The 23,381-nt window shown below is 50.6% G+C and overlaps 8 protein-coding genes across 8 annotated transcripts; 2 read left to right on the top strand and 6 right to left on the bottom strand.

Moving 5' to 3' along the window:
• Positions 1 to 4,499: 4,499 nt before the first annotated feature.
• Positions 4,500 to 7,320, bottom strand: Z518_07045 (uncharacterized protein; the record flags this gene model as incomplete). Its single annotated transcript, XM_013415174.1, has 3 exons — positions 4,500 to 5,623; positions 5,685 to 6,134; positions 6,243 to 7,320. 3 exons carry the CDS (start codon positions 7,318 to 7,320, stop codon positions 4,500 to 4,502), a joined length of 2,652 nt encoding a protein of 883 aa, XP_013270628.1.
• A 339-nt stretch (positions 7,321 to 7,659) lies between these two features.
• Z518_07044 (uncharacterized protein) lies at positions 7,660 to 8,850 on the top strand (the record flags this gene model as incomplete). Its single annotated transcript, XM_013415173.1, has 1 exon — positions 7,660 to 8,850. The coding sequence occupies one exon, from the start codon at positions 7,660 to 7,662 to the stop codon at positions 8,848 to 8,850; it is 1,191 nt and encodes a 396-aa protein (XP_013270627.1).
• An 846-nt stretch (positions 8,851 to 9,696) lies between these two features.
• On the bottom strand, positions 9,697 to 10,525 carry Z518_07043 (uncharacterized protein; the record flags this gene model as incomplete). The annotated part of the gene is made up of 2 exons (XM_013415172.1): positions 9,697 to 9,924; positions 9,980 to 10,525. 2 exons carry the CDS (start codon positions 10,523 to 10,525, stop codon positions 9,697 to 9,699), a joined length of 774 nt encoding a protein of 257 aa, XP_013270626.1.
• A 1,169-nt stretch (positions 10,526 to 11,694) lies between these two features.
• Positions 11,695 to 13,783, bottom strand: Z518_07042 (uncharacterized protein; the record flags this gene model as incomplete). The annotated part of the gene is made up of 6 exons (XM_013415171.1): positions 11,695 to 11,750; positions 11,799 to 11,875; positions 11,928 to 12,125; positions 12,206 to 12,977; positions 13,036 to 13,350; positions 13,405 to 13,783. The coding sequence occupies 6 exons, from the start codon at positions 13,781 to 13,783 to the stop codon at positions 11,695 to 11,697; spliced, it is 1,797 nt and encodes a 598-aa protein (XP_013270625.1).
• A 260-nt stretch (positions 13,784 to 14,043) lies between these two features.
• Positions 14,044 to 15,813, bottom strand: Z518_07041 (uncharacterized protein; the record flags this gene model as incomplete). Its single annotated transcript, XM_013415170.1, has 1 exon — positions 14,044 to 15,813. The coding sequence occupies one exon, from the start codon at positions 15,811 to 15,813 to the stop codon at positions 14,044 to 14,046; it is 1,770 nt and encodes a 589-aa protein (XP_013270624.1).
• A 754-nt stretch (positions 15,814 to 16,567) lies between these two features.
• On the top strand, positions 16,568 to 17,951 carry Z518_07040 (uncharacterized protein; the record flags this gene model as incomplete). Its single annotated transcript, XM_013415169.1, has 5 exons — positions 16,568 to 16,820; positions 16,909 to 17,004; positions 17,071 to 17,477; positions 17,565 to 17,655; positions 17,737 to 17,951. 5 exons carry the CDS (start codon positions 16,568 to 16,570, stop codon positions 17,949 to 17,951), a joined length of 1,062 nt encoding a protein of 353 aa, XP_013270623.1.
• A 633-nt stretch (positions 17,952 to 18,584) lies between these two features.
• Positions 18,585 to 19,565, bottom strand: Z518_07039 (uncharacterized protein; the record flags this gene model as incomplete). The annotated part of the gene is made up of 3 exons (XM_013415168.1): positions 18,585 to 18,919; positions 18,949 to 19,467; positions 19,505 to 19,565. 3 exons carry the CDS (start codon positions 19,563 to 19,565, stop codon positions 18,585 to 18,587), a joined length of 915 nt encoding a protein of 304 aa, XP_013270622.1.
• A 2,419-nt stretch (positions 19,566 to 21,984) lies between these two features.
• On the bottom strand, positions 21,985 to 22,947 carry Z518_07038 (uncharacterized protein; the record flags this gene model as incomplete). The annotated part of the gene is made up of 1 exon (XM_013415167.1): positions 21,985 to 22,947. One exon carries the CDS (start codon positions 22,945 to 22,947, stop codon positions 21,985 to 21,987), a length of 963 nt encoding a protein of 320 aa, XP_013270621.1.
• Positions 22,948 to 23,381: the final 434 nt, after the last annotated feature.

Genomic DNA, 23,381 nt, shown 5'->3' with positions numbered 1-23,381 from the left:
CCTACACTCATTAGGAGAGCCAGAGCAGTCTTTCAATCTCGAGTGCGATCAGTAGAGCCTGTCTGGGTGGTCCACAGACTGGATCCGATGAAATACCACGACCCCATCGGATCCAATCCATGGATCATCTCGACGTCGAGACTTACCCACCCGTTCACGCTCGATTACGAACCATCTTGAGTGTGATTAATAAAGCTTCTCTAGGTGGTCCACGGACTGGATCCGATGGGAGCTGGCGCGGAAAATATTTAATCCGATGGCGGTGTACCGGATAATTGTTAATCCGTTAAGAGTGGACGGGAAAGTCTTATCACGTGATTAAACTAACAAAGATGACGTCAACTTCTAGCCAATCAGAGGCCGGTGTACAGAATAAGACTTATCACGTGATTAGTGTACTGAATAGTATTTTCGCTCACTAATCAAGGTGTACCAACTAGCCAAGGGGGTGTATAGAATAGGCGCTGCGTTGAGCGCTTGGCTGACACGCCAAGTCTAATAGCCTCGAGAGACTGGCACTTATACATCCGCTTTCACCTATTGCCTCTCCTACTACAGGGCTACTTAAGCGTTCATTGTTGGCCAGCAGAATAGGCAATGCTGGCTTGGCGTGTCACCTCGACTGGCTTGGCATTATCACTCTATAGTGACACCTGAGGCAACTTGTACCCTCAACCCTTTCCACCTATTTATGTTGACATTGGTCAGAGTGTGCTTTGAGATAGATCAATCAATCTTCTCTCCCATACAGATCATCATTCATAATCTCTCCCACCTCAGTGCACCCACCTCTCTCCTCAGTACACGCTTGACTCATCAACAACTTTCCCTGCTTGATTCTTCTACCAGCTTTTTCTACTCCTTCAACATTGCTCCTTCCGGCCTTCGAACCTCAACATGAGTACAATTTGTGGACCCAGTGATGGGGCACCTACCTGTACACCCATGTCAAGGTCATCTTCAAGCGAGACTACGTCAAAAGAGACTACGGCAGCACCGGAGATATCGCCCTTGAAGGGATTGGAAGACGCTCGTATCTATACGTACAAAGGGATCCGAGACCTAAAAGAACGTGTCAACTTGCAGTCCGCCGCGTTGATGGACGGTCGCACGAATCAACAGTACCTTGTTTTCAGGGGTGTCACAAAAGGCCAGCTTGAAAAAATTGACCATCAGCGCGCCAACATAGGGAAGCATACTCGGATGAGCCATTACGCGGATAACAATCTATTGGTTATCAAGCTGATGCCCTCAAAGGCACATGAAAGCGCGCACCTCACACTAGCCCTGAGACTTAATAACGCATTTATCAGAATGGGCCTCCCAGAAGACGGCTTCTGTCCTACTGGCGGGACAACGTACAAACTCCCTAATTCCTCTAAAGAGGGTGATATGGGATTTTGCCCCCTCCCGGCCCGGGAAAAGGAATCTGACTGGCCAACAATTGTTTTTGAGTCCGGGCTCTCTGAAACACTTACTCGTCTAAGACATGACGCAGAATGGTGGATAGTCAACTCTGGAGGAGATGTCAAGATTGTCATCATCATCTCAATTAAGCGAGCACAGAAGACGCTGATGGTCGAAAAGTGGTGCTCTTCTCCGCCTACCGCATATAGACCAGCTACCAGAAGCCACCCAAATCCCAACGCTCCAATTCCGACAAAAGTCCACGAGCTTACTATCACCCAAAATCCCACTCCACAACTAGGTCCTCCTGCTCAGTCGAATATCATCGGTCAGCCAATTGTCACCGTTCAGCCAGGCACTGTCTCAGTCTATGACGTTGCCGGAGCGCCTCTGATTCTCGAATTTGACAAAATCTTCCTCCGAGCCGCTGTACCGCCAGAAAGCGACTTCGTCTTTAATGACGCGGATCTTGCGACCTGGGCGGATCACTTCTGGAAGAGCCTTAAGTAGAGACACCGCAAAGGTTGTGGCAGGATCGGGGGAACACATTATGGGACTGGTAACGGTTAATGGTGGGTCGGGCTCAATGCTGCGCTGTTGTACAGCATAAAGGACAACAAAAGTGTCATCACTTTCCCAGGGTTTTTTCTAAGGGCTTGTTCAGGGCAACGGAAGTACCATCCTTGTCGAGGTTCACTTAAGAGCTTATTCAGGACAACAGAAGCGTCATAGGTTTCTGTCAAACAATGAATGCTAAGAGAATATGAATCGATTGCTCTGCTCTTTAGCAACTAGTCCTACCAGGTGCTGATATTTATACAGGTTTTGTTGACCCCTTTTCTTCTCCTATTAGAGGCAGATTTCCCGGCGACGACATTACCGTTCAACGCAGGTTGCAGGGAAATTTCCCGCAGCATTCTTTGCAAGGATGTCGTCGGCCACAAAAGCAAGGAGGCTTATCGCTCCTTTGTCCTTGAAAGGTTGGGAAAGCGGAATGTGAATATGACGCACTCTTTTCAGTATTTCTCATAACACGTCGAATGTTTCGAAACTCCTCAAGTAGATCGTAGAGATCTTGCGAGCAATCACCCTTCATGATTTGAGTAACTTCGCCTTTTACCCAGGCTTCTTCAAAACCTTGTACGGCAACGAGGAAACCGTAGAGAGGACGTTCACCCTTCACGCCGGGAAGGTCCATTGCTTTCATGTCCGCACAGACCTTTTCCCATGACGATAACCACTTGTCGACGTCGCGTGAACGTGGAGGTTTCTTTAAGTCGTTACATCGACGAATCAACTCAAGTTCTCTCGCACGGTCAGACGGTGCAAGACGCTTCTTGAGAGCCGTTAGCTTCTTCCACGGGATGTCACAGTTCGTCAGTATATATGTGAGGTTTTTTTGCGTGAAACCGTGTTAACGATGATAATATTGAGGTTCTTGAGTGCTTGGTTCTGGCGCTCGAGCTTCTTCGGCTTTTGCTTGTAATCGTCTCGTTTGTAATCATATTGTTTGTGCTGAGACGGACTTAGGTCATCGAAAGTCGTTGCATCAGCGTTTACTGACTTGAAGTCAGGGATTTGAGGCTCTGCTGGTGTTGTTGTTTCGATGAATCTGTATACTGCCAAACGTCGACAGCTGTGGCCTGTTCTTTGATCATGAATAGCCATTCATCCAAGTCAGAAGGTTGATCGAGGATCAGCGTAACTTTTTGGGCAGGAGACCGACATCGTAAGTTGCAAACGTTGTTGTAAGAGTGGATGCAATGATTATTGGATTGTCACCGGGCTTGCAAATAGATTGTGGCTCGCGCGATCCTCCATCGATATAGGACTTAGGGCAGAAATACAAAAAAGGAAGGGCCCCCTCCTATAGTCCATCTCTAACGAACTCATAGATGGGGCGCCGCAGCCAGTGAAAGCTTCAGCCAGACAAGTTCAACTGCAGAAGAGTGACCTCCCAACGGTATGAACAAGACGACATCATCAACAATCACTGGCTGGAGCATTACGTTTACCCATCTAGGGCACCTAGAAAGCTAGGCCGGACAACCCTCTTACCTTACCTATGATCGAACACTAGTAAGGCCCCTCAATTCTATCGGTTCGACTGCAAGCCGAGCGTTTTACCACTCGGTTACGTCCTTGATAGGTCAACCACGATTTGGTGTCAATTTTGAAGCAGTTTTTGGCAATATAAAATATAAACTTGATTTTTTTTATTTTTTTTAATTTTTGGAATCGCCTAGTTAGGGCTTGGCGCTGTGTGGCGACGCCAAGGGCGACGTGCTGGCCAATCACGTAAGCATATGGCTTGGCGGTGTCACGTGGGTACTCCCCTTTCCGCCGCGTCATCGGATCCAATCCGTGGACCATGTTCGGGGGGGCAACCTACTCGATAGAAGTCGATATCCTCGATATCGAGATGGGCCATGGATCGGATCCAGTCTATGGACCACCTAGACAAGCTCTACCGATCGCACTCGAGATAGTTCGTAACGGAGCGTGAACGAACAAGCCTCGACGTCGAGATGATCCATGGATTGGATCCGATGGGAGCCCTACTGATCACACTTGAGACGGCTCGTATGGGAACGTAATTGGTCATTTCACTTAATTACCGAAATTTTATATGGGTCATTTGATTAATTGTATTGCAGTAATGTTCGCCATATAAATCTGTCCCGGATTTTGACCCAGACCCTTCTGCGAAGGTTGCCCAACAGGGGAGATTAGTGCCTCGGCAGATGGTCGTGGGTGCCGAGAAAAAAAAAGTGGTATACAGTATAACATCCCCCAGAAAGGGGGGTATGATAAGTGGTGACGCCAAGGCTTGTAAGGATCCTCGAGCGGAAATCGACCTTTGATAAGGCCAACAATTTTGAAGAACCAGGCTAGTAAAGTGAGGTGAGAACATCCTCAAATAAGGTCCCTCCTTGTTGAGGTTGGGTGAATTTGTCCAACAGGAATTCCCATGCACGGATTCCGCAACCGAGAGCACCCCTGTGCTATTTTACAGCTCCATGATCAAAAACCATTCTACCCCGTTACAGTAGAGGAGGTGGTCAGACAATTGGAATTTTGAGCGACTGGTCCTAATGCTCCGCGTAAAGTCCTGGGACAAAATACTCGTGACATCCTGATCCAACTTCAAACCGCTGCACCTGTCCGTCTGGACCAGCCGGCAACGTCACATCGGCTTTCGTATTGGGTGGCACTTCCACAATCAGATGAAAGCCGTTCCTATGCTTAATGAAATCATCCTCATAACACTCAAACCACCAATTCGTCGAGACTAGCCCGTAGGGACTTAGAAAGCGCGTCTTTGCACTGGTGAGCTGGCCTCCGGGAATGGGCTCCACGGCGATCCTTTTCCAACCTGGTTCAGCCGGACTCAGTCCTCCAATGACTCGGTGAATCCAGCTTGCCACAGATCCCAAAGCGTAATGATTGAAGGATGTCATTGACCCAGGGTTGAGTTTGCGGTCCGGAAGCATGCTATCCCAACGCTCCCATGTCGTGGTACCACCCATCACCACCTGGTAGAGCCAGCTGGGTACCCTTGTTTGCAGAAGCATTCGATAGAAGAAGTCTGAAGCACTGTACTTGGTCAACGCATGGCCTAGGATCGGAGTTCCAACAATCCCCGTCCCCACTTTGAAATCGTTCTTCTCAACGGTATCGCGTAAGAGGGAGACGGCGGCGTCAGCATGCTCAGGTGTCGCAAAAAGGGAGTAATATAGTGACATTGCCAGTGCGGTCTGCGTCTGGATTTTGACGACCCCGTCGGCGGAGATCCATGCTTTTTGGAACTCTTTCTTCAGAGTCCCATGCTGGCTCTGATAGGATGAACATTCGTCCTGGCGCCCAAGCCAGGAGCTCAATTTCGATATCAGACCCGTGGCATGGACGAGGCAGGCATCTGAGACGAGAGCCGGATCAGTGGTTGCCTCTTCGGGATGCTCGGGTGGTGCCCGGGGATCAAGCCAGTCCCCAAATTGAAAGAAAGACCGATCCCATAGACCCGATTCATTTCGCGGTATGCCCTGGTCGATCCACGCTTTGGAGCCTCGATACTGCTCTTGCAACATGACTAAGTCGCCGTACGAAAGATAGACTTCGTGTGGTATTTCAATTACGGCATCTCCCCAATAAGCGAGAGGCTTGTGGCCGAAAATTTGGTCCACCGGACCCAGTGGCACGGTCATTGGCGTCCAACCTAATTTCAAGTATGAGCATCACGGTTCACCGGTGCGCGGAAAATTCCCCGACGAACTCACAAGCGTTGTCTGCAAACTGCTCAGATTGCATATCCTTAAGCCAGCCCCGCCAAAACCCCGAAGTGTCATAGAGGAAGTTGGCGGTCGGAGCGAAGGCACACGCGTCTCCCGTCCATCCCAATCTTTCATCTCTCTGAGGACAGTCGGTTGGGATGCTGACAAAGTTGCCTTTCATACTCCATTGAACATTCTGATGAAATTTGTTCAAAAGAGGATGGGAGCATTCAAACCAGCCGGTCCGTTCCATGTCCGTATGGATGACCACTGCCGTCAGTGAGTTCTCGTCCAACGGGGTACTGTTTGTCGGCCAACCATCGATCTGGACATAACGGAATCCATGGAACGTGAATTTGGGCTCCCAGATCTGAATGCCCTTGCCAGAAAGAATCAATTCATCTGTAGCGGTGGAAATGCGCAACGGTCGCGTAGCGACCTCTCCCCCTTCGAGAGCTTTTGCTCCCAGCCAAAGAATATCAGCCAATATCGCTCAAGTAAAGGAGAGAGGAGCGTGGAGCATGAAAGGGACCTGCGCGTTCCAGATGCGCGATATATAGTTACCTTCGGTATGTATCATTCGAACTTTTTGTCCACTCAATCCCTCGATTTTGAGCCGAAGCCATCCCACCACATTCTGTCCAAAGTCCACAATCGTCTTCCCAGAAGGCGACATCAGGAATTTCTCGGGCTTTCTCTCTTCCCGTCGTCTCACCGGAGGCCCATCTGCTGGCACCAAGCTTCCCTCCAACAGGGGCAATTCCTTCACCGCCAGCCAATCACGGTTGTTAAAGGCAGCTGTCGACCAACCTTCATATTCGATTCGCGAATCGTAAATTTCGCCGTCGTATATTTCAGACTTGACGATGGGTCCGATGTTGGCCTCCCAGGTAGCGTCACTGGGGACGAACTGCTTGGTTCCATTGGGACGAGCAATCACAAGGAGACCAAGTAGGCCAAGAGTGTCTCCATAGATGTTCCGCACTCCTCCATTCCACCCCAGTCTCCCGGCGTACCACCCTTCCCCGACAGTGGCGCCAATAACGTTCTCACCCATCTGGATGAGTTCGGTGACGTCGTAAGTATCATAGACCTGGCGGTGCTTGTACGATGGCCACCCCGGAGCCAGGACTAGGTCACCAACGCGTGTCCCGTTGATCTCGGCCTCGTACAGACCAAACGCCGTGATGTACAGTCGGGCAGAAGAGGGAGGTCTGTCAACGGAGAATTTCTTGCGGAATAGAATCGGGCGGTGAGGACCATCTCCTTCGGTGTCCCGGTCGGCAGCGATGGCCACCGCGCCGGACCAGGATTTCTTGTCCAGCAGTCCTGCCTCAACCGTCACTCTGTCCGACCATGGTGTGGTGGGCTGGCCGGCTTGCCCGTATGCTCTCACTCTGACTGTTGCTGATGCACCAGATTGCAATGGGTCAGTAGGCCAGGCCACATAAAGCGAGTCGGGTGAGTTGACGTGATAGATGGATGGCTCGCCACCCTCATGGCTGATCTCGATGTCATAAGCACTCTGAACCCAGTTGACGGGATTCCCTCCGAATCTCCATGAGATTCGAGGTCGTGCTTCCCCGATGCCCAGTGGGACTCGATAATGTTCGAAGGAAAGCTTTGATATAAACACTGTCATTGTCGTTGGTGAATACCACCTTCTCCTCTGGCGTGGAATAGTTTCACTAGAAACTCCCTCCCGCGGTGGGGGAGTGGTCATCACTTTATAGCACCCGCGGGACAAGCCATCCACATAATTATGTCGGGATCGTACCAAAACAGTAATGCCGACAAACCACTGCTTTGGCCAAGCACAGTAAGAGTATGTGACTCGTCTGCGGCTCGAAGCCTCCAAAGCAAACCGGGTTATGCCGACAATAAATTCTCGTCCAAGATATACATCCGAAAATAAAGATTAAATTTCAATCTGTCCGCTTCCTCTACTGGCCAAGATAAAACAAAACGGTCATTCAGCATCATGACCGCTTCAAAGGTCCTCCGTGTTGGAATGCTTGGCGCCGGTGAGGTTGCGCAGCAGGTCTGGCTGCCAACGCTCTCACTTCTCAGCGAATACTTTGTGGTTGACTTCATCTGCGACATCTCGCCCCAAGCGGTGGAGTTCAGTCGGTCACGTTTCCACATCCCGAACGGGGACACATCGCCGGATTGTCTCTTTCAGGCCCCTTCAGTGGACGTCGTCTTCGTCCTCACGTCCGATGAACTTCATGAAATTCACACCATTGCCGCGCTCGCTGCAGGAAAACATGTGTTCCTCGAAAAGCCCATCACCCTCTCCACCACCTCCGTACAACGGATCTTGGACGCGGAGCGTGGAGCTCCCAACGGGGCTAAAGTGTTTGTGGGTTACATGAGGCGCTATGCGCATTCCTTCTTGGATGCGTTCAAGCGTGAATTGAGTACGATCCCCCGCATTCTGTACGCTCGTGTCCGCGACTTTCCCGGCCCAAATCCAAAGTTTGTTCAACAAAGCGGCATCTCCGCCATCAAACCAACAGATCTCCCGGAATCTGGGTCCCCAGCCGCCATCGAGCGCGATCAGTGCTTACAAACACTGCTGGCCGAAGCGTGGGCGCCGCACCCCGTTGTTCCTGAACGCAGCACATATTGCCGCTTTCTCTCAAACCTGGGATCGCACGATCTATCATTGATGCGTGAGACATTGGGATTTCCGGACGCTGTGGCAGGAGTGTCGGTCCATGACCCCTTCTACTCCGCCATATTCGAATACCGGGATAAGTACGGCAACCCCTACGCGGTGACGTACGAATCCGGGTGGGACTCTGTCCTTCGCTTTGATGCACATATCGCGGTATACGGAGCGGAGAAAACCGTAAGTGTCCACTATGATACGCCATATATCAAGGGGTTGCCCATCAAAGTGAGGGTGGACGAGATCAACGAACATGGAGAGGCGACCATCCGGGAGATTCGAACGACCTATGAAGATGCATACACGACCGAAGCCAAAGAGTTATGGGCATGTCTGGTGGAGGGGAAAGAAATCAAGACATCGGCAACGGATGCCGCGGATGATGTGCGACTAATAAAGATGATGCTGGACCAATTCGAGAGACAGAAATGTGCTGGAGAAACAAATGGCTACGTTCGGCCGAACGTGGGACGTGTTGATGATAGTTCCCTGGAGTGAGGTTTTCACCTGTGGAAAGACTGTCGGTCACTCGCTTGCCGGTGTTGAGGTGTGACGGAGGATCAACGGTCCGGACGTGAAATTTCCTCAACAAATCTGTGGCCTCCCGGGAAAATTGCTGTTGGAACACGGAGGTATGAAGATCTTTAACATACAATCTGTGTTCCGAGACATTCATGGTCCAGATGTTGATCTATGAAGGGTGACCTCTGCTCCACGAAGGTATTCGGCCGCAAACAGTTTCGTGGAGCGTCGTATCGATGAAATATTGGGAGGGTAAAGATGTCAAGTAGAGCGCCGGATATACTCATTGGCTGATAAATATTGTCAAGTTACATGAATTCGGCTGTCGCTGCATAGTCCATTGACGCCGCGGACTTGGGAGACCTTCTCATTGAAGAAATATGCCACACTTCTCGTACAACTTGAGGTGAAGGAGTGCTCTGTCCTCTATCTACTTGTCGAGTTGCTGAGGGTTTCTTTATAGACATGCGAACACCTCGTCGTCGCACAGGGTAACCACCACCAACATCGTCGTCCACGGTAGCCTCTCACCAGCGTTTCAATGGTGGAGCCTATAGCCCCCTGTCTGACAAAATATTCTCTGACTTCGGATCGTGACTGAAACGTCAGCGACAGGAGTAGCACTTTTACAGTAGAATCCTGGGGCATCCCACCGTCTGGAGCGACCGTCTCAAGGAGAATGTCCGCCGTCATAGGTATGCAGACCGCATCATTTCCACAATGAAGAGCAAAGACTTGGAACCACATAAGCTATCTTTCCATAGCTAGCTCTGTCTCATCCGACTTGGACTAACGCCCTGGTTTGCCATAGAAAGCCATAACCTAGGCCTTCAGAGCTTTGGCTCCCGCCCAGCGGTCCATGAAGTAATATTTCGCCCTCCCATTGCCCAGAAACATTGCGTTAAACTTGTAAGTGTCGCAATAGTCCATCCCCAGAGTATTCACATCCGCAAAGTGTGAGTCCACCGGCGACATTCGGACTACTTGGGTATATCCAGCAATAGTGGCAGAAGTGGGTCCGTCTGTCCTGAGGCCGATAGCGTCGCATGCCTCGAATTAAGTTAGTAGTTTGGTATGCTCTCTATACAGGGGGGGAAGCATTCACCTTCTTTGAAAGAAACGTTGCAGGGGAACCAGTGTCCACGAGAAAATGCACCCAATAACCCTCGTCGTTCTCGCCATTGTGGACGACACATGGAACCATTGCACGGCGCGCTTCGCCGTACAAATAACCACTTACGATGTCGATCTTTCTCTTTGCATCATTTTCAGTCGCTTTCGCAAGGTAGTCTATGCCGAAGACATTAGAAATTTCAGTTCGCAACGTATTCTCAGTAATATCAGTAATCAGAACGTCATAGTTGTTCACTTTCAAGTCGCTGATCTCGCCAGGATCGTGAATATCGACATAGCCACCAGGGTGTGCGGTCTTTTTCCAACTCGGGAGAGCGTAGAGGTTTACTGGATTGGGGTATGAAGAGAAACGTTGGGCAAGTATATCATATCCAGAGCATGGGGTTTGCAAGATTCCGGCTTGGTTTGAGAAGGCACGGAGTAGATTGAGAGGAGCGTGGCCAAGAGGATGGCGAAGAGGATGGTGAAGGAGACTCCAAACAGCCTTGAAGGTCCGCTGGCTGGCGAGTGTCGACATGGTGGAGGAGAGCGGGTTAATCACGTGCCAGGCCTCCCTTCCGCTGGGGTAATGTTATTCTGTACACCACATTTTGTTATTCTGTACACCGCTTTTGATTGGTCCGGATTTTTATTTTTCCGGTTATCTGCGCAGTTCGAAGATACGTGATGTCACAACACCTAAGTCTGCCTATATAGAATGCAGAAATGATGGTTAACGATGGTATCCTCTGCACGGTCGATACCTCGTGCTGACTAAGGTAACAAACCAGCGCCCATAGGCTTGGGTGGGAACCGCCCATAAGCGGGGCAGTTGCCCCCCGGCTTATGGGCGGTTTCCCCCCGGTTCATGGGCGGTTTCCCCCTCCGGCTTATGAGCGGTCCTCCCAAGCCTATGGGCGCTGGTTTGTTACCTTAGTCAGCACGAGGTATCGACCGTGCAGGGGATCTCTACACAAATCCGGCTGTGTAGGCCACAATAATTTACAAAGTATACAGAGAAGCTCAAAATGCACGGTACTTATCTACCAAGGAAAAGGGAATCAAATGTGTTTATTGCTTCGCAACCACCTATAACGGGGAGAGTTTAACGCGTCACCCCTCCACAGCTACGCCACTTACTAGTGTTTTCTCGCCATCGCCGGGCCAACGGCAACAAGCTCTGTTAGCGCGGTGTACAGAATAACAGGATGAGAGCGTTAAGTGTACAGAATAAGGCGAGAGAGAGGTGGTGGTGTACAGAATAAGGAGAGTTGAGGCATGGTGTACAGAATAAGCAGGTTTTCCGGTGTACAGAATAACAAAAGTTGGTGTACAGAATAATACCCCCCCTTCCGCTGTCATGGCAGCCAGCGCCAATCCTATTAGGGAAAGCAGTGAGGCACTCCGGGCGCAGGCAACTTACAGGTAAGCACAAGATTGGCAGGCAGAAATGGATGACCTGCGCAAACGAAGCCTTAGAAATGCCGGGAAGTCATAGACTGGAGTCTAGAGAAGGAACGCGAGAGAGCAAAAGAGTAGGAAGGGTGCAGGTTGCAACAATGCCAAGCCACTATCATCACGTGATAATTGCCAAGCAAATATGTCACGTGGTTTGCCAACATTCCGCTTTTTTCCTACACCATTTGCCATGAAGTACATAAAAGATATGCCCATTTTCCTACAACAGAGTCCTGCACCCTCGAAGTGTTATGCCGATTCCCCCGAAGGAGCCTGGACCTCTTGCAAAATTGAACATTTATGACCTGTTCCATGGTCAGTGACAACGCATTTTTGGTCGTGAGCCTTTTTACCTTTCCATTTCCACGCTGCCACTTTCGTGGTATACATTTCTTCAATTTCCGCCAAAGTTCGGTCTTTTGTTTCGGGCCTGTCGGTTGTGAGATATGTTTAGAATTCTGGTGGGATGGAATCTGCCTTACAAATAGAGGTACGTTCCGAGGATGATAATCAGCATACACCCTGCAAAGACAAAGTCTGCCTGGGCCCCTATGTGCTCCGTAATATGCGGGATCACAAATGTTGTCACTATTGCTGTCACATAGGACCAAAACATAGACCAAGATGCGGTTGCTTCCCGCAGCCGGGCCGACGGCAACTCGGCTGGTAACAGCAGAAGCCTAGGTCTCAAATTAAAATTGGTGCTCACGAAGAGGCGGGAGGGAATCGGGGGAGGTTGCGGCAGCCGAGGAAGACTCACAGAGATTGGAATACCAGAGCGTTGAAGAAGCCGAATATAATGAACAAGGAGGCCAAGCCAAGCCGCTCTGAATCTGTAGTGAGGCCACTAGATGCCAATCCTGCAATCGCGATATCGAGAAGGAAGAGGATGGTGAAGCCTCCCAAGGCTGTTGGCCGTCTTCCCACCTTATCGAGTAGAATTGGTCCGACGCAGCCACCGAGGAAGTATGCGAGATAAATGATGACCGTTATCAGAAAAGGATCCTCGACACCACTTTGGACCAGCATGACCGTGGAATAGAGGAGGACCAATATTTGGCCTCCGACCTGACTGACACTCAACGATGCGCCAGCTATCAACGTGCGTTTGATGTTGGGCTTGCTCAGGATATCCCAGAAATGAACATCCTCCCTGGCCTTGGCGTTCTCAACCAGAGCAAGAAGTGCCCTCATCTCTGCCTCGATGAGGTCCATGTTGTTGTTGCGTATGGTCTTGAGAGCACAACGTGCATCGTCCATCCGACCCCGAAGAGCAAGCCACGTCGGCGATTCTGTGACAAACAGCGTCAACACGGCCAAGGTCGCAGGGACGACCACTTGGATGGTAAACGGGATGGTGTACTGGCGGTTATCGTTGATTTTTTCGGTGGCCCAAACAACCGTGGCGGCGATGACACTCACCGCAGAGGACCCAATGAGGGCAGATGCGATGGCTCTCGCGCGAGCATGACTGGGGACCATCTCCGACAGATACAGTCCGCTAATAGTATTCAACATGCTGATACCCATATCTAGAATGTAGTCAGCCTTTGTCAGAGCGGATTCCGGGTCCATTTTTAGAGGTCCCACTGTTCCAGATGCGTCCGCAGACCATCGCCGCCATATCTGGCGCGAATAGTTGAAGAATCGACCCGGGGACACAGCAGAATATATATGCGGACAAGAGCGACCGTTTCCTTCCCATCCGACTCTGCATCCAGATCGAAGCGAATGAACCAATCGCTGCTCCTATCAAAGGGACAGAAACCAACAGATTGAGGTTGGTTGCCGTGAATGCCGTGCCATGATCCTGATACTTCTGGATAAAGAGCGGTAAAGAGAGCACAGGGGACACGAACGAGCTGTCGTAACCGTAAAGGCCCCATGAAAAGCCAACGACAAGAACTGAAGAGATAAGTTACATGGTCAGGGTCTTCACGGCTCACAGTGTGAACTCACTGTTCGCTGCGACTCGCCAAGTCAGCCAACCTTTGGATTGAGAGACATCGTGATGGAGTTCTTCCACGTGGTCGCTATGTGTTTTCTCCATTGGAATTACTTTCATCAGAGAGACGCGTATTGGATTTGCGCGATTTTGGTGGGATATCCTGGGGAGGGGAACGAATTTATGTCTTCCCGACGTTGTAATGTTCTCCTGTAACCGGTAATCCCGACCCGACCAGGCATTTGGATTCATCGGCACTCTAGCCGATAAGAGAAAGTCTGGATTTGGCGGCTTTGCCGGTGGTTCTCTTTCGGTCCACGTCTCGATGGATATGGAACGGAGCTCGAGAGGGAGGAAGGCATGAAGGCTGGATCTACGTGCTATCTTGTCCATTGACCTCTGAAAGGGAGGGATAAAGAGGACCTGTATCTGGTAACCCTTGTTCAGTTCAGAACGGCCTAATATTCCATTCTACTACGAAGGCAGGAGAATATTTCACCCTGCAAGCCAACATGTTGACCTAGTGCTGACGCCAGGCTGCAACAGATTGCAGCATCGTCGACGGATACTGATTAAATAGGTATATCCTGCACTCATTGGAGAGCCAGAGCAGTCTTTCAATTCAAGTTGCACCAGAAATTTGACACGACATCTTATTGAGTGCGTTGGTTCGGCTCCAGAATAGTGAAAATGCCCTGAGCAACGTCTCGCTCAAAATCAAGGCCGAGATATTGCCAGAGGTCTTCATTATCCAACGCCCATGGTTCCATCACCCATGGTTCCAGCGCCGCGTCTGGTAACATATCCTCTGATTCCTGCCCTCCATCTTCCTCCACGTTATCCATATTCTCGACGCCGTTGGGAGCCCCAGCCTGTCGTCCACGATCATTTTTGGCCACTTGCAAACTGTCAGCGATACGGAGCAACGCCTTACCAAGCATATGCTTCGCTGCTGCGGCCCACCATTCGCCACTCAGGTCACCAAGGCATTCTACCGCCAATTCAAAATTTGATCGCGCTATGGTCTTCTGCTCAGAAAAGCCACTGTCATTCACATCGTACCAATATATCAACATGGCGGAGACGATACTGAAGATCGTGAAAGGCCAAGAAAACCGAAGGAGATTCTTGGACCGCAACACATTGAGGTTATGGATGATCTCATCAGAGTGCCGTCGGGCTTGCACTCGGCATGGATAGGTTCCCGTGGAAGGATCAAGATATGTTAGAAAAGGCCGTTGAATGAGAATTCGTACAGCATTTAGATGGGTTTGTAAGAACAACGACCACATCATTGCCGAGCTAACAGTGGTATTGGTCGTAATGGCTGGTTGGCCCCCTCCAAGGGTCATGGAAATCTGGTGACAGAGCAGATCTAGTCGACCGGAGAGACGGTCCCGGATCTCAAGCCTGGTGTGCCAATCCTTGTTGGAGTCATCTGCTTTCACACTGTAAAAAGATCGCATAGCGGTCTCAAGGATCAAACTCAGGGAGACATTGTAGAGCGTGGTCTGTGTCGTGATCAAATCTTCTCCCAGCAAATCATCCGTCGTCAGGGGCTCGACGTCGCAATCTATCTCATTGATCAACAGTGGCGTGCCTTCCTGCGCCGCGTTGAACCGGTCCAAGGCATACAGGCACCACCAAACTTTCTTCAACAGGGTTTCTTCCCCTGAAAGTTGGGAACCACGGGAGCGAGCATTCGGTGGCCTCCGACGATGTAGACCCAATTCATGTGCGAGTCTTATCGCAAGACTTAAGCAGTCCGAGGCCGAGTTGATCCCTTCTCTTCCTTCCCAATGGAGGCTGGCGAGGAGATTGGCCTGTATCGCTGGTAGCCGGTCTTTGATGAGATCAATGTCACATAGGGCCTGAAGCTTCGTGTGGAGTAAGTCACATCGTTCACGGATGCTTGTATCGCCCGACGGCGTGGATAATGGGCTGATGAGTGTATATCGTGACGCTGCAAGGAACACGGCCAATTGCAGGATTAGTGGTGGCGGGTCATCGGAACTGTAATACCGCGAAAGGAATTCTGCTCGATCCATAACTGGAAGCAATGGATGGATCCTGCTAAAATAGATGTCAAGGAGTTGCCCGCAGGTCTCTTGGGGTGGTAGCTCGAAGCATCCCAGAGACTTGAGATACTCTAGTTTGACAGGATGTATGAGTAACTCGGAATATGCTTGTTCCCAGAGCCACCTCGAAGAATTGGGGCAGCGCGAAGGTACCGCTGAGGCCAGGGTCGATCGTGGATCAGGGGTCCTGAAAGCACACAGGCCATTCACTATTTTGTACTTCAAGTCATTCCTCAGGAGCGCGCTGAGGGGATTGGTGTCGCCGAATATTTTGGTCATATTGAGCTCCTTGTCATCCAGCGCCGGGCCACGGTCGTCGTTATCCTTCGAGACCAATGCCAGCATGGTGGCATAACGAGCCTCGCTTTGTTCTTTCACACTAGACTTGGCGCTTGGCCACGACGAAGCCCTGTCCAGAGAAGGGACATCTTCGTAAGTACTTGGGAGGTCGACTGGCGTGTGGCTGGCCCCAGAGAGTGATATGTGGACGGCGACTTTATCGGCTGCTGGCTTTGATCTTTTCCTTCTTGGTCGAGAAGAACCTGAAGGGGCCACTTGTCCTGGAGCATGATCGGATGAACCTCCAATGAATGAGCAATCGAGACCTTCTCTTTGACAACGGTCGCAAGCAGGATCGGATGATCCATTCTCCCCATCCCTACTACATCGCTTTCGGGACGAGTGACACTGCGAGCAGGCCACTGCGGCGCGAGCCTTCTTTGAAATCGGCAGGGAAGAACCCTTGAAGTTGATCACCCCTTGCATGATCGATGAAAGCGCAATAAGTTATATGCAGAATTCTCCCTGGAGAATGTCTTGATAGATATCACGCACGAATGATTAGGAGTACTGAGTTCTTTACCCCCCCGCCTTTGACAAGCCCTCTCCGAAAAGGCCTGGAGTCCCCGTGGGGCGGAGTAGGTTTGAAAGCCTTACTGTTCCTGGCAATCCCGACGTTAATCATTTATTGCCACTAACTAGTTTGTCGGGATTGCTTTAATCGGCAGCCCCCCATAAAGCTGCTAGTCATATAGACCGTATTGGCTTCAATGCTCGTCTTTGTAGGAAGACCTGTTTCATCCCAGGTTGCTGAGGCCCAATGGCTAGGTCTCCTCTAAATGTGGCCGTTATAGGCTATGGTCTTTCAGCCCAAGTCTTTCAAATTCCCTTCATTGCCAATGTGCCTATGCTTAATCTCTACGCTATTGTGCAGCGCCAACCGATGCCACACAATGACGCGGGCAAAGAGCACCCTGGCGTGAAGATATATCGCAGTACCAGTGATCTGCTTCAGGACGCAGAAGTGGACCTGGTCGTGGTGGCCACCGCATCGCATACGCACTTCGACGTATGTAAACAGGTTCTTGAAGCAGATAAACATGGTGGTTCTTTCCTAGCCAGAAGCAATGGATCGTTTTCGCTGACTGAGTCTGACCACAGTTTTATGCGAGAAGCCCTTTACAATGACGGTAAAGCAAGCCGACGAGCTGATCGCTCTTGCGCATGAGCGCCGTTGCCTGCTTACCGTGTTTCATAGTTCGTCTGTCTTCAATGCGTGACTGTGAATGAGGCGACACTAAGCCTCTTCTCTTTTTCCCCTAGACAGACGTTGGGACTCCGACTTCCTGACGCTATCCTCACTCATTCAGAATGATGTTCTAGGTCGTATCGTCGAATTCGAAAGCCACTTCGATGTGCACTCGCCTTCCGTTCGTGCAGGATGGAAGGCTACCTGGAGAACTGAAACCGCAACAGGGAGTGGTGTTCTATATGACTTGGGCGCCCATCTGATCGACCAGGCTCTCGTTCTATTTGGCAAACCACGAAAGGTGACTGCATTTTTGTATCATCAGCGCACCGGGGACGCGAAATATGGAGACCCTGACTCGATGACTGTCCTGCTGCATTACATGGACGGCAAGTTAGCGACACTCAAGGCATCGGTAATAAATCCGACAGATAAGCAATTACGATATTGGGTACGTGGAGAGAAAGGCACGTTCAGAAAGGTGCGTTCTCCATGCCATTTTCTTTTCCGTTTCTGGACGTCTTTTCTTCGTAAGACATGGCACTAACGGTCGACGTCGACGAGGTAGTATCATCTCGATGTTCAAGAAAGTCAAATCGTGAACGAAAGACGCATGCCTGGGAGCCCTGGATTTGGCATTGAGCCGTCGAGCCACCATGGTCAGGACCCCTCTTCCCGGTGCCACCGTGTATCCTCGAATCTATTTTTTTGAGCCGCGTTGACACCGTCACTACAACTAGGAACCCTTACCACCGCACCTGTCAACGGTAACATAATAAGTCAGCCTCTTCCAACGTTAGCTGGACCGACCTATGAATCACTTTACAAGACCCTGGTGGAGGCGCTCCATGGCAACGGGGATGTGCCTGTCTCACCGGAGTCGGCAAGAGACGTGATCCATGTTATTGAACTAGCCATCCAGAGCGCGGCGCAAGAGAAAACGCTGTCTCTATGATCCATGACAACATTATGTCGGCTCTGTGAGCAACATCCATGTCCGCGTAATAGAAGCACTCCACTCTGGCCATGTCACATAACTTTTGCCGGGCCGAGCAACTTGGACTTGAAGTGATAGCCGCAACAGGACGGGGAAGCCGAATCTTAATTAATTAGTATAGTACTTACGTAGGAGAGGAGCTGGCCCAGAGCTGGCGATTGGGCATCCGAGATCAAAAGGGGACATGCCGCTACACTGTCATCCTTTCTCGGATCGGATTGACTGGGAACTGTTCCCATCATTCATTATAGTGTAGCAATGGATCATTCGTGCCTTAGGCTAGAGAAAGAGAGCTCAGTTGGCGCCACAAGCAATGTAAAAACTGCTTCGGAGCTCACGAAACGGGCTCACCCCGACCGTGCTGCTTTAAAATCACCTGCTCGCGACCCACCCTCATCTGAGTATCTTCTACAATTTCCGGCGGGTCTGTTACTTGGTGATTCCATGTGTTCACCCTCTGGCCGTTCTCTTGCTTTTGGGCTGCGGCGCGGTCTCTGACTTCTGCCTTCTCTTCCCCGCTGGCCACTCGCGCGATAAGTCTTCATCCGGACGAATACCTGTCAGACAGCCGGTGCCTAGTGCCAAGAGCCCCTATTCTGGCCTATATCGGGGGCTTCCCCCCCCATCCATAGTTGCACGAGTTTTCACCCCTTCTACCCGCATCTCGCTCCGTTCGACAATACCCAATAACAAGGCGCGGAACGCCTCTGCAAGAGTATCGTCTGCATAGCCCTTTGCCTGTCTCTGTTCGAACAATGTCCGCGGAGATCTTCCTTCAGAGTCCTTTGCTTCCACATTCAGACCTCTGATGTCAGGTGCAAGAAATAGTTCAATCGTCTGCAAATCGGCAAACTCCGCGATTATATGTAGTAAGGACTTGCCGTCATTTCCGACGGCACTCAATGCAGGTGCTGCGGCGAGCACTACTTTGAGAGCATCGTGTGAGTTAGCCCACACGCCATTGAGAAGAATGCTGTAGCCATGTTTGTCACGGGAGTCGAAAGGATGCGTGCGCCCTCTGCATTGTTGTTTAAGACTGCAAAGTCCAAGGGTGTCTCCTCCCAACTATCACGGGCATCGATTTCAGCATTTTTCTCCAGCAAGAGCCTGAGAATATTGTTTCGTCCATCACTTGCGGCGAGATGCAGAGGGGTTTCCTTGTAATCGTCCCTGGGACTGACGATGGCGCCGGCATTAAGCAGGATGCGGACACATTGCACCGCCCCATTTCGCGCGGCGAAATGCAAGGCGGTGCGTCCGGGGACGTCTCGCGGGTTTGGTCGCGCTCCACAGCTTAGGATTTGAGTAAGTATCCGACCATTCCCTCTGAATGCTGCCCAGTGGAGCACAGATCGACCGCTGGAGTCTTTTCGGTCGATGGTGTTCCTGGATGTGCTCAGAAGCTGTTCTATGTCCCACTGTTTGATTCCGAGGACTGCTTCATGCAGCTTTGTGAAGTTTCGGTTTTCGAGATCTGGAGTTGGGAACAACCGCCACAAATGCTGCCTCACTGAATCTGGAGTGCAATACTCTTGTGCGAGGTTCCATGCTAAGTCGGCAGCCGAGCTGCATGTTGTTAGTTGGCCGGTAGAAGCAGTCCATAAATCTAACCTACTCTGCGAGCGCCGTAACGATCTGCACTGAAGCCTGTCGTTGCAGGAGCAGTTTGCGAAGTTCCTGGCTCTGACCTGTTCGAATGTACCTGAATATATCCCGTGTTGGTGGGGATTTGGCGCCTCGCGGTGACACTAAGTCCACCGATCAATGATCCCGACGACAGCGTCAAAGACACTTGGATTGCACCTTTCTACAACCAGTGAGGGACAAAATACGTCACAGTGAATGCTGGCTCGCGCCGCGAATGCTTCCGGCAGCTGAGTGCTCAGGAGGAGCATTCTGCTCACTGTCCAAAGATGCCAGGCGGCAGTGGAACAGGGAGCGCGGACATTCGACTGCTGAGCTGACCGGCTCATTGCTTGCTAAGGCTTCCAACTCACTCTTTTTCATGGCCAAGTGGTACAGATCTTCCAAGCCGCTCATCACCTTCTCGAGACGGTCGGAATCCTCCTGTACCGAAGGATCAAATCGACACATATCCGAGTGAGTTGAGTCGAGGCCCAGAACCCGCTCATGCCCTCCGGGAAGCTGGAACATAGTCGCTGCCTTTCGAGACTATCAATGCTTGAGTCAGCAAGAGCACGGCGAGGCATAATCGGCTAGCAGACATTGTCACGCTCTTCCTAGAAGGAGATGATCTGATACAACAATAGCTGATGTCGAAAACTCTCCGAGAGGACGTCAGCGAAGACATTGCCCTCCTTCAATGTTTCGACGAGATCACTTCTGGCCGAGAAGCCTAGTCTCACAGCAATCTTGGCTGCTATTTGGCCAAGGCCGACGAGCCAGTCGTTGCCACCAGAATGTGGCGTTCCGAAGAACATAAGTCCGATGCTATCTCACTAAGCCCCATATCACAGAAGGGGTTTTTTCCATCAATTACATACGTGGCATCTTTGATTAAGCCATAGTCTTCGTAGTTGCTATGCACATTGACAAGGGCCCGCAACATCACGATCAGCAAATGCTAGGTACCGCGACAAGGGATTGACTTTACTTGTTTCACCAATATACCGCCCATGCTATGAGCAATAAAAATTATCGGTCGTTGGGGATCCTGCTTGTCGTAAGCATCTCGTGAACAGTGACTCAGATACCTACAGATTTTCTCTTAGATCTGAGTGCGTCTAGGAATCGTAGGCTTTGTCGATGAGTCGACTCTTGTTGTAGTTGAACACAATGCCGGCCTCATATTCGTACAGGAACACTCTTGACAGTGGGAGGCTCTGCGGTAGAGTGTCACGAAGCCAGAGGTGCGCTTCTTTTCCAGAGCCTTTTGCCCAGTTACGAAAAGCATGGTCTTGAACAGCCCTACTTCTAGGGTTAAGGCCGTGCACAGTAATAATGCTAAATGAGTCAGTGATAATATTGTTTCGATTCATGCTCTCCAGTTAAGACAAGCGAAAATGAAAAGATCTACATACTCGACCTTGTAGGGGCTGGAAGGCTGCGAGCCTATTGTGGCATCTTGTGGCACTAGTTGGCGGAGAGGCTTAAAGACAGAACATTAGCTCTTCTTTCATCAGACTGGTAAGAAAACGTACCATCACGTTCAGTTTCCGGATTGGCAAAACAATCTGTATGCGATTGGTGCGTCCAAAGCTGGTCTAGCAAGTGCTCTCAAGATATTGAAGTGATCGACTTTCTGAATGGCTCGAGTATCGGATGCGATATCAGCTCGTATTCGGGCGCCTGGACAATTAGCCGCAGGCACACAAGCCACGCCAATCCGGTCGGGCAGCCATTGGGTTCGACGCCCAGAGCGACAGCGAATCGTGCTCTCTCGAGAGCAGTGGAGGCTTACGAACGAAGGATCCTGGAAGTCCAATATGCGATACAGCTTCATTGACAAACAGGCGCTTGGGAGTTGGAAAATGGCAGCTTCCAAGACCCTTTCATAACTGGATGCGGCCACATACTGTGTGTCTCTGTGCCGGGTGTGGGCTGCTGGTACCATGTACGGTTGAGAGTCTGGAAAGACTTTTGCTTAATAGCCGAATTACCCGTGCTGGGAGTGGATAGCAACCAGGATCGAGAGCTTCCTTACTCACACTAAGACAAAGCGTGCTAGGCGAAGTCTTGCCAGAAATGTGAGTTCGAGCAATGAGCCCCCATTGACGGGGGTGATCACAGGGCGGCGGCACCCTCGTCCGAGAAGAGGGTGAGCTGCAAGCAGATTTTCCGTCAAACAATCAGTTGGGGGGGTCGTGCATTGATTGTTGTTGAGTGTTTGGCAGCTGGTCCTGCCCGATTACCGGTATATATATGTGCTTGGTTGACCCCTTTTCCACCACTATTCCTACCCCCATATGAATAGGAATGATAATCCCTTTCCAATAACCGGGAACTGGTTGCTGGTCAACAGACAACCTGTTCAATTTGCATTAGACATTTTTGGGGCCCCGGTTGTGATATAAGCACTCCGCCAACCGTGTTTCTCCTTGAACCCTAAAAGTTCTTTCGCCTTCCTATTGCTGACTGGAGCCTCGTGCTTACCCATCTCCCGTGTGAAAAGTGTGCGAGGGCACTCTTTCTTAAGAAACTCTTCGGTTGGATTCGCATTCGTGATTTCATCGTTGGTGGCATTGAAAATTTGAAATCCAAGACCATCTTTTTTCACACACAAGTCACACATCTGACCCAAATCCCTCACATCGATATACGACCATCCATGGCCTTTCCAAGCGCCTGGTTCTTCCACGTATGCGCGAAAAGCTGCTTCATGTTCCTCCGGTGCAATAATGTTTCCCAATCTCAACATGTAGATATCCACGCCAAATCTTCGCGCAAAGCCCCTCGCCACGATTTCACCGCAAAGCTTTGAGATGGCATACGTATCCATGGGCTCAACATTAAGAATTTCTTCAATTGGAAAGGAGAGGTAGTCAACGTCTCCCTCGGCAAAAGTGACTCCGTACGTCGCAATACTGCTGGCGACGATAATCTTCTTCACACCGAGCTTGCACGCCGCTTCAATGACATTGTACGTTGCAAGAACATTGACCCTAAATGTTTCATCATCTGGCACAATCATGTTCCGAGCATAAGCTCCAAAGTGTACCACCGCGTCAGGCGGCCGAAGCAGGGGTTCTCGGAACGGTTGCGTGAGCTTGAAGTGCGATGAGATTCCATTAAATACTTGGCCGCTCTGTGTTAGGTCCGTCTTGATAGTGTGGACATTGGAAATATCGCTCGGCAACGGCATAAGGTCAAGGTTAAGAACTTCATAGCCGTGTTGAATCAAGTAGGATATCACGTGGCGCCCTGCTTTCCCCGAGCCTCCGGTAAATACAATGCGCTGATTTGCATGAGCTGTTATTCCTGCTGCTGCTTCCATGGGGCTGGCTGGACACAGGAGGTGGCAGACTGAATATCTCTGATCGGATAGACTTGGTGACAGTAATCACACTGCCACTTAGCGACAAACGGTCGTGTGCGGGAGGAAGATGGTTTGAGCGAAAACGTTTCAGCGAACAACACCATGCGGTAGTCTGACTTGATGGAGAATTTATGAAGCGGCGAAGATTATGTTGTATTCTGCTTCATTACAGCCCTGTTGACTTGGTGCATTTATGTGATTGGAGTGTTTAACTCAGGACTCAGGACTCAGGACTCAGGACTGTCGGGATTTCCGCATTCTGCTATTGCGGCAACGAAACTCTTAGAACACGCCAACCGCTCCCAACCGCTTTCCCGTGAGCAGTCAACACCAGAGACGGGCAGTCCATTCATTCCGATGAAAGTCGCCGACATTCTGACACTCTATGCAAC

Source organism: Rhinocladiella mackenziei (genome assembly GCF_000835555.1).
Source record: "Rhinocladiella mackenziei CBS 650.93 unplaced genomic scaffold supercont1.5, whole genome shotgun sequence".
NCBI classification, from domain to species: domain Eukaryota; kingdom Fungi; phylum Ascomycota; class Eurotiomycetes; order Chaetothyriales; family Herpotrichiellaceae; genus Rhinocladiella; species Rhinocladiella mackenziei.
This window is presented reverse-complemented; position numbering and strand designations above follow the sequence as displayed.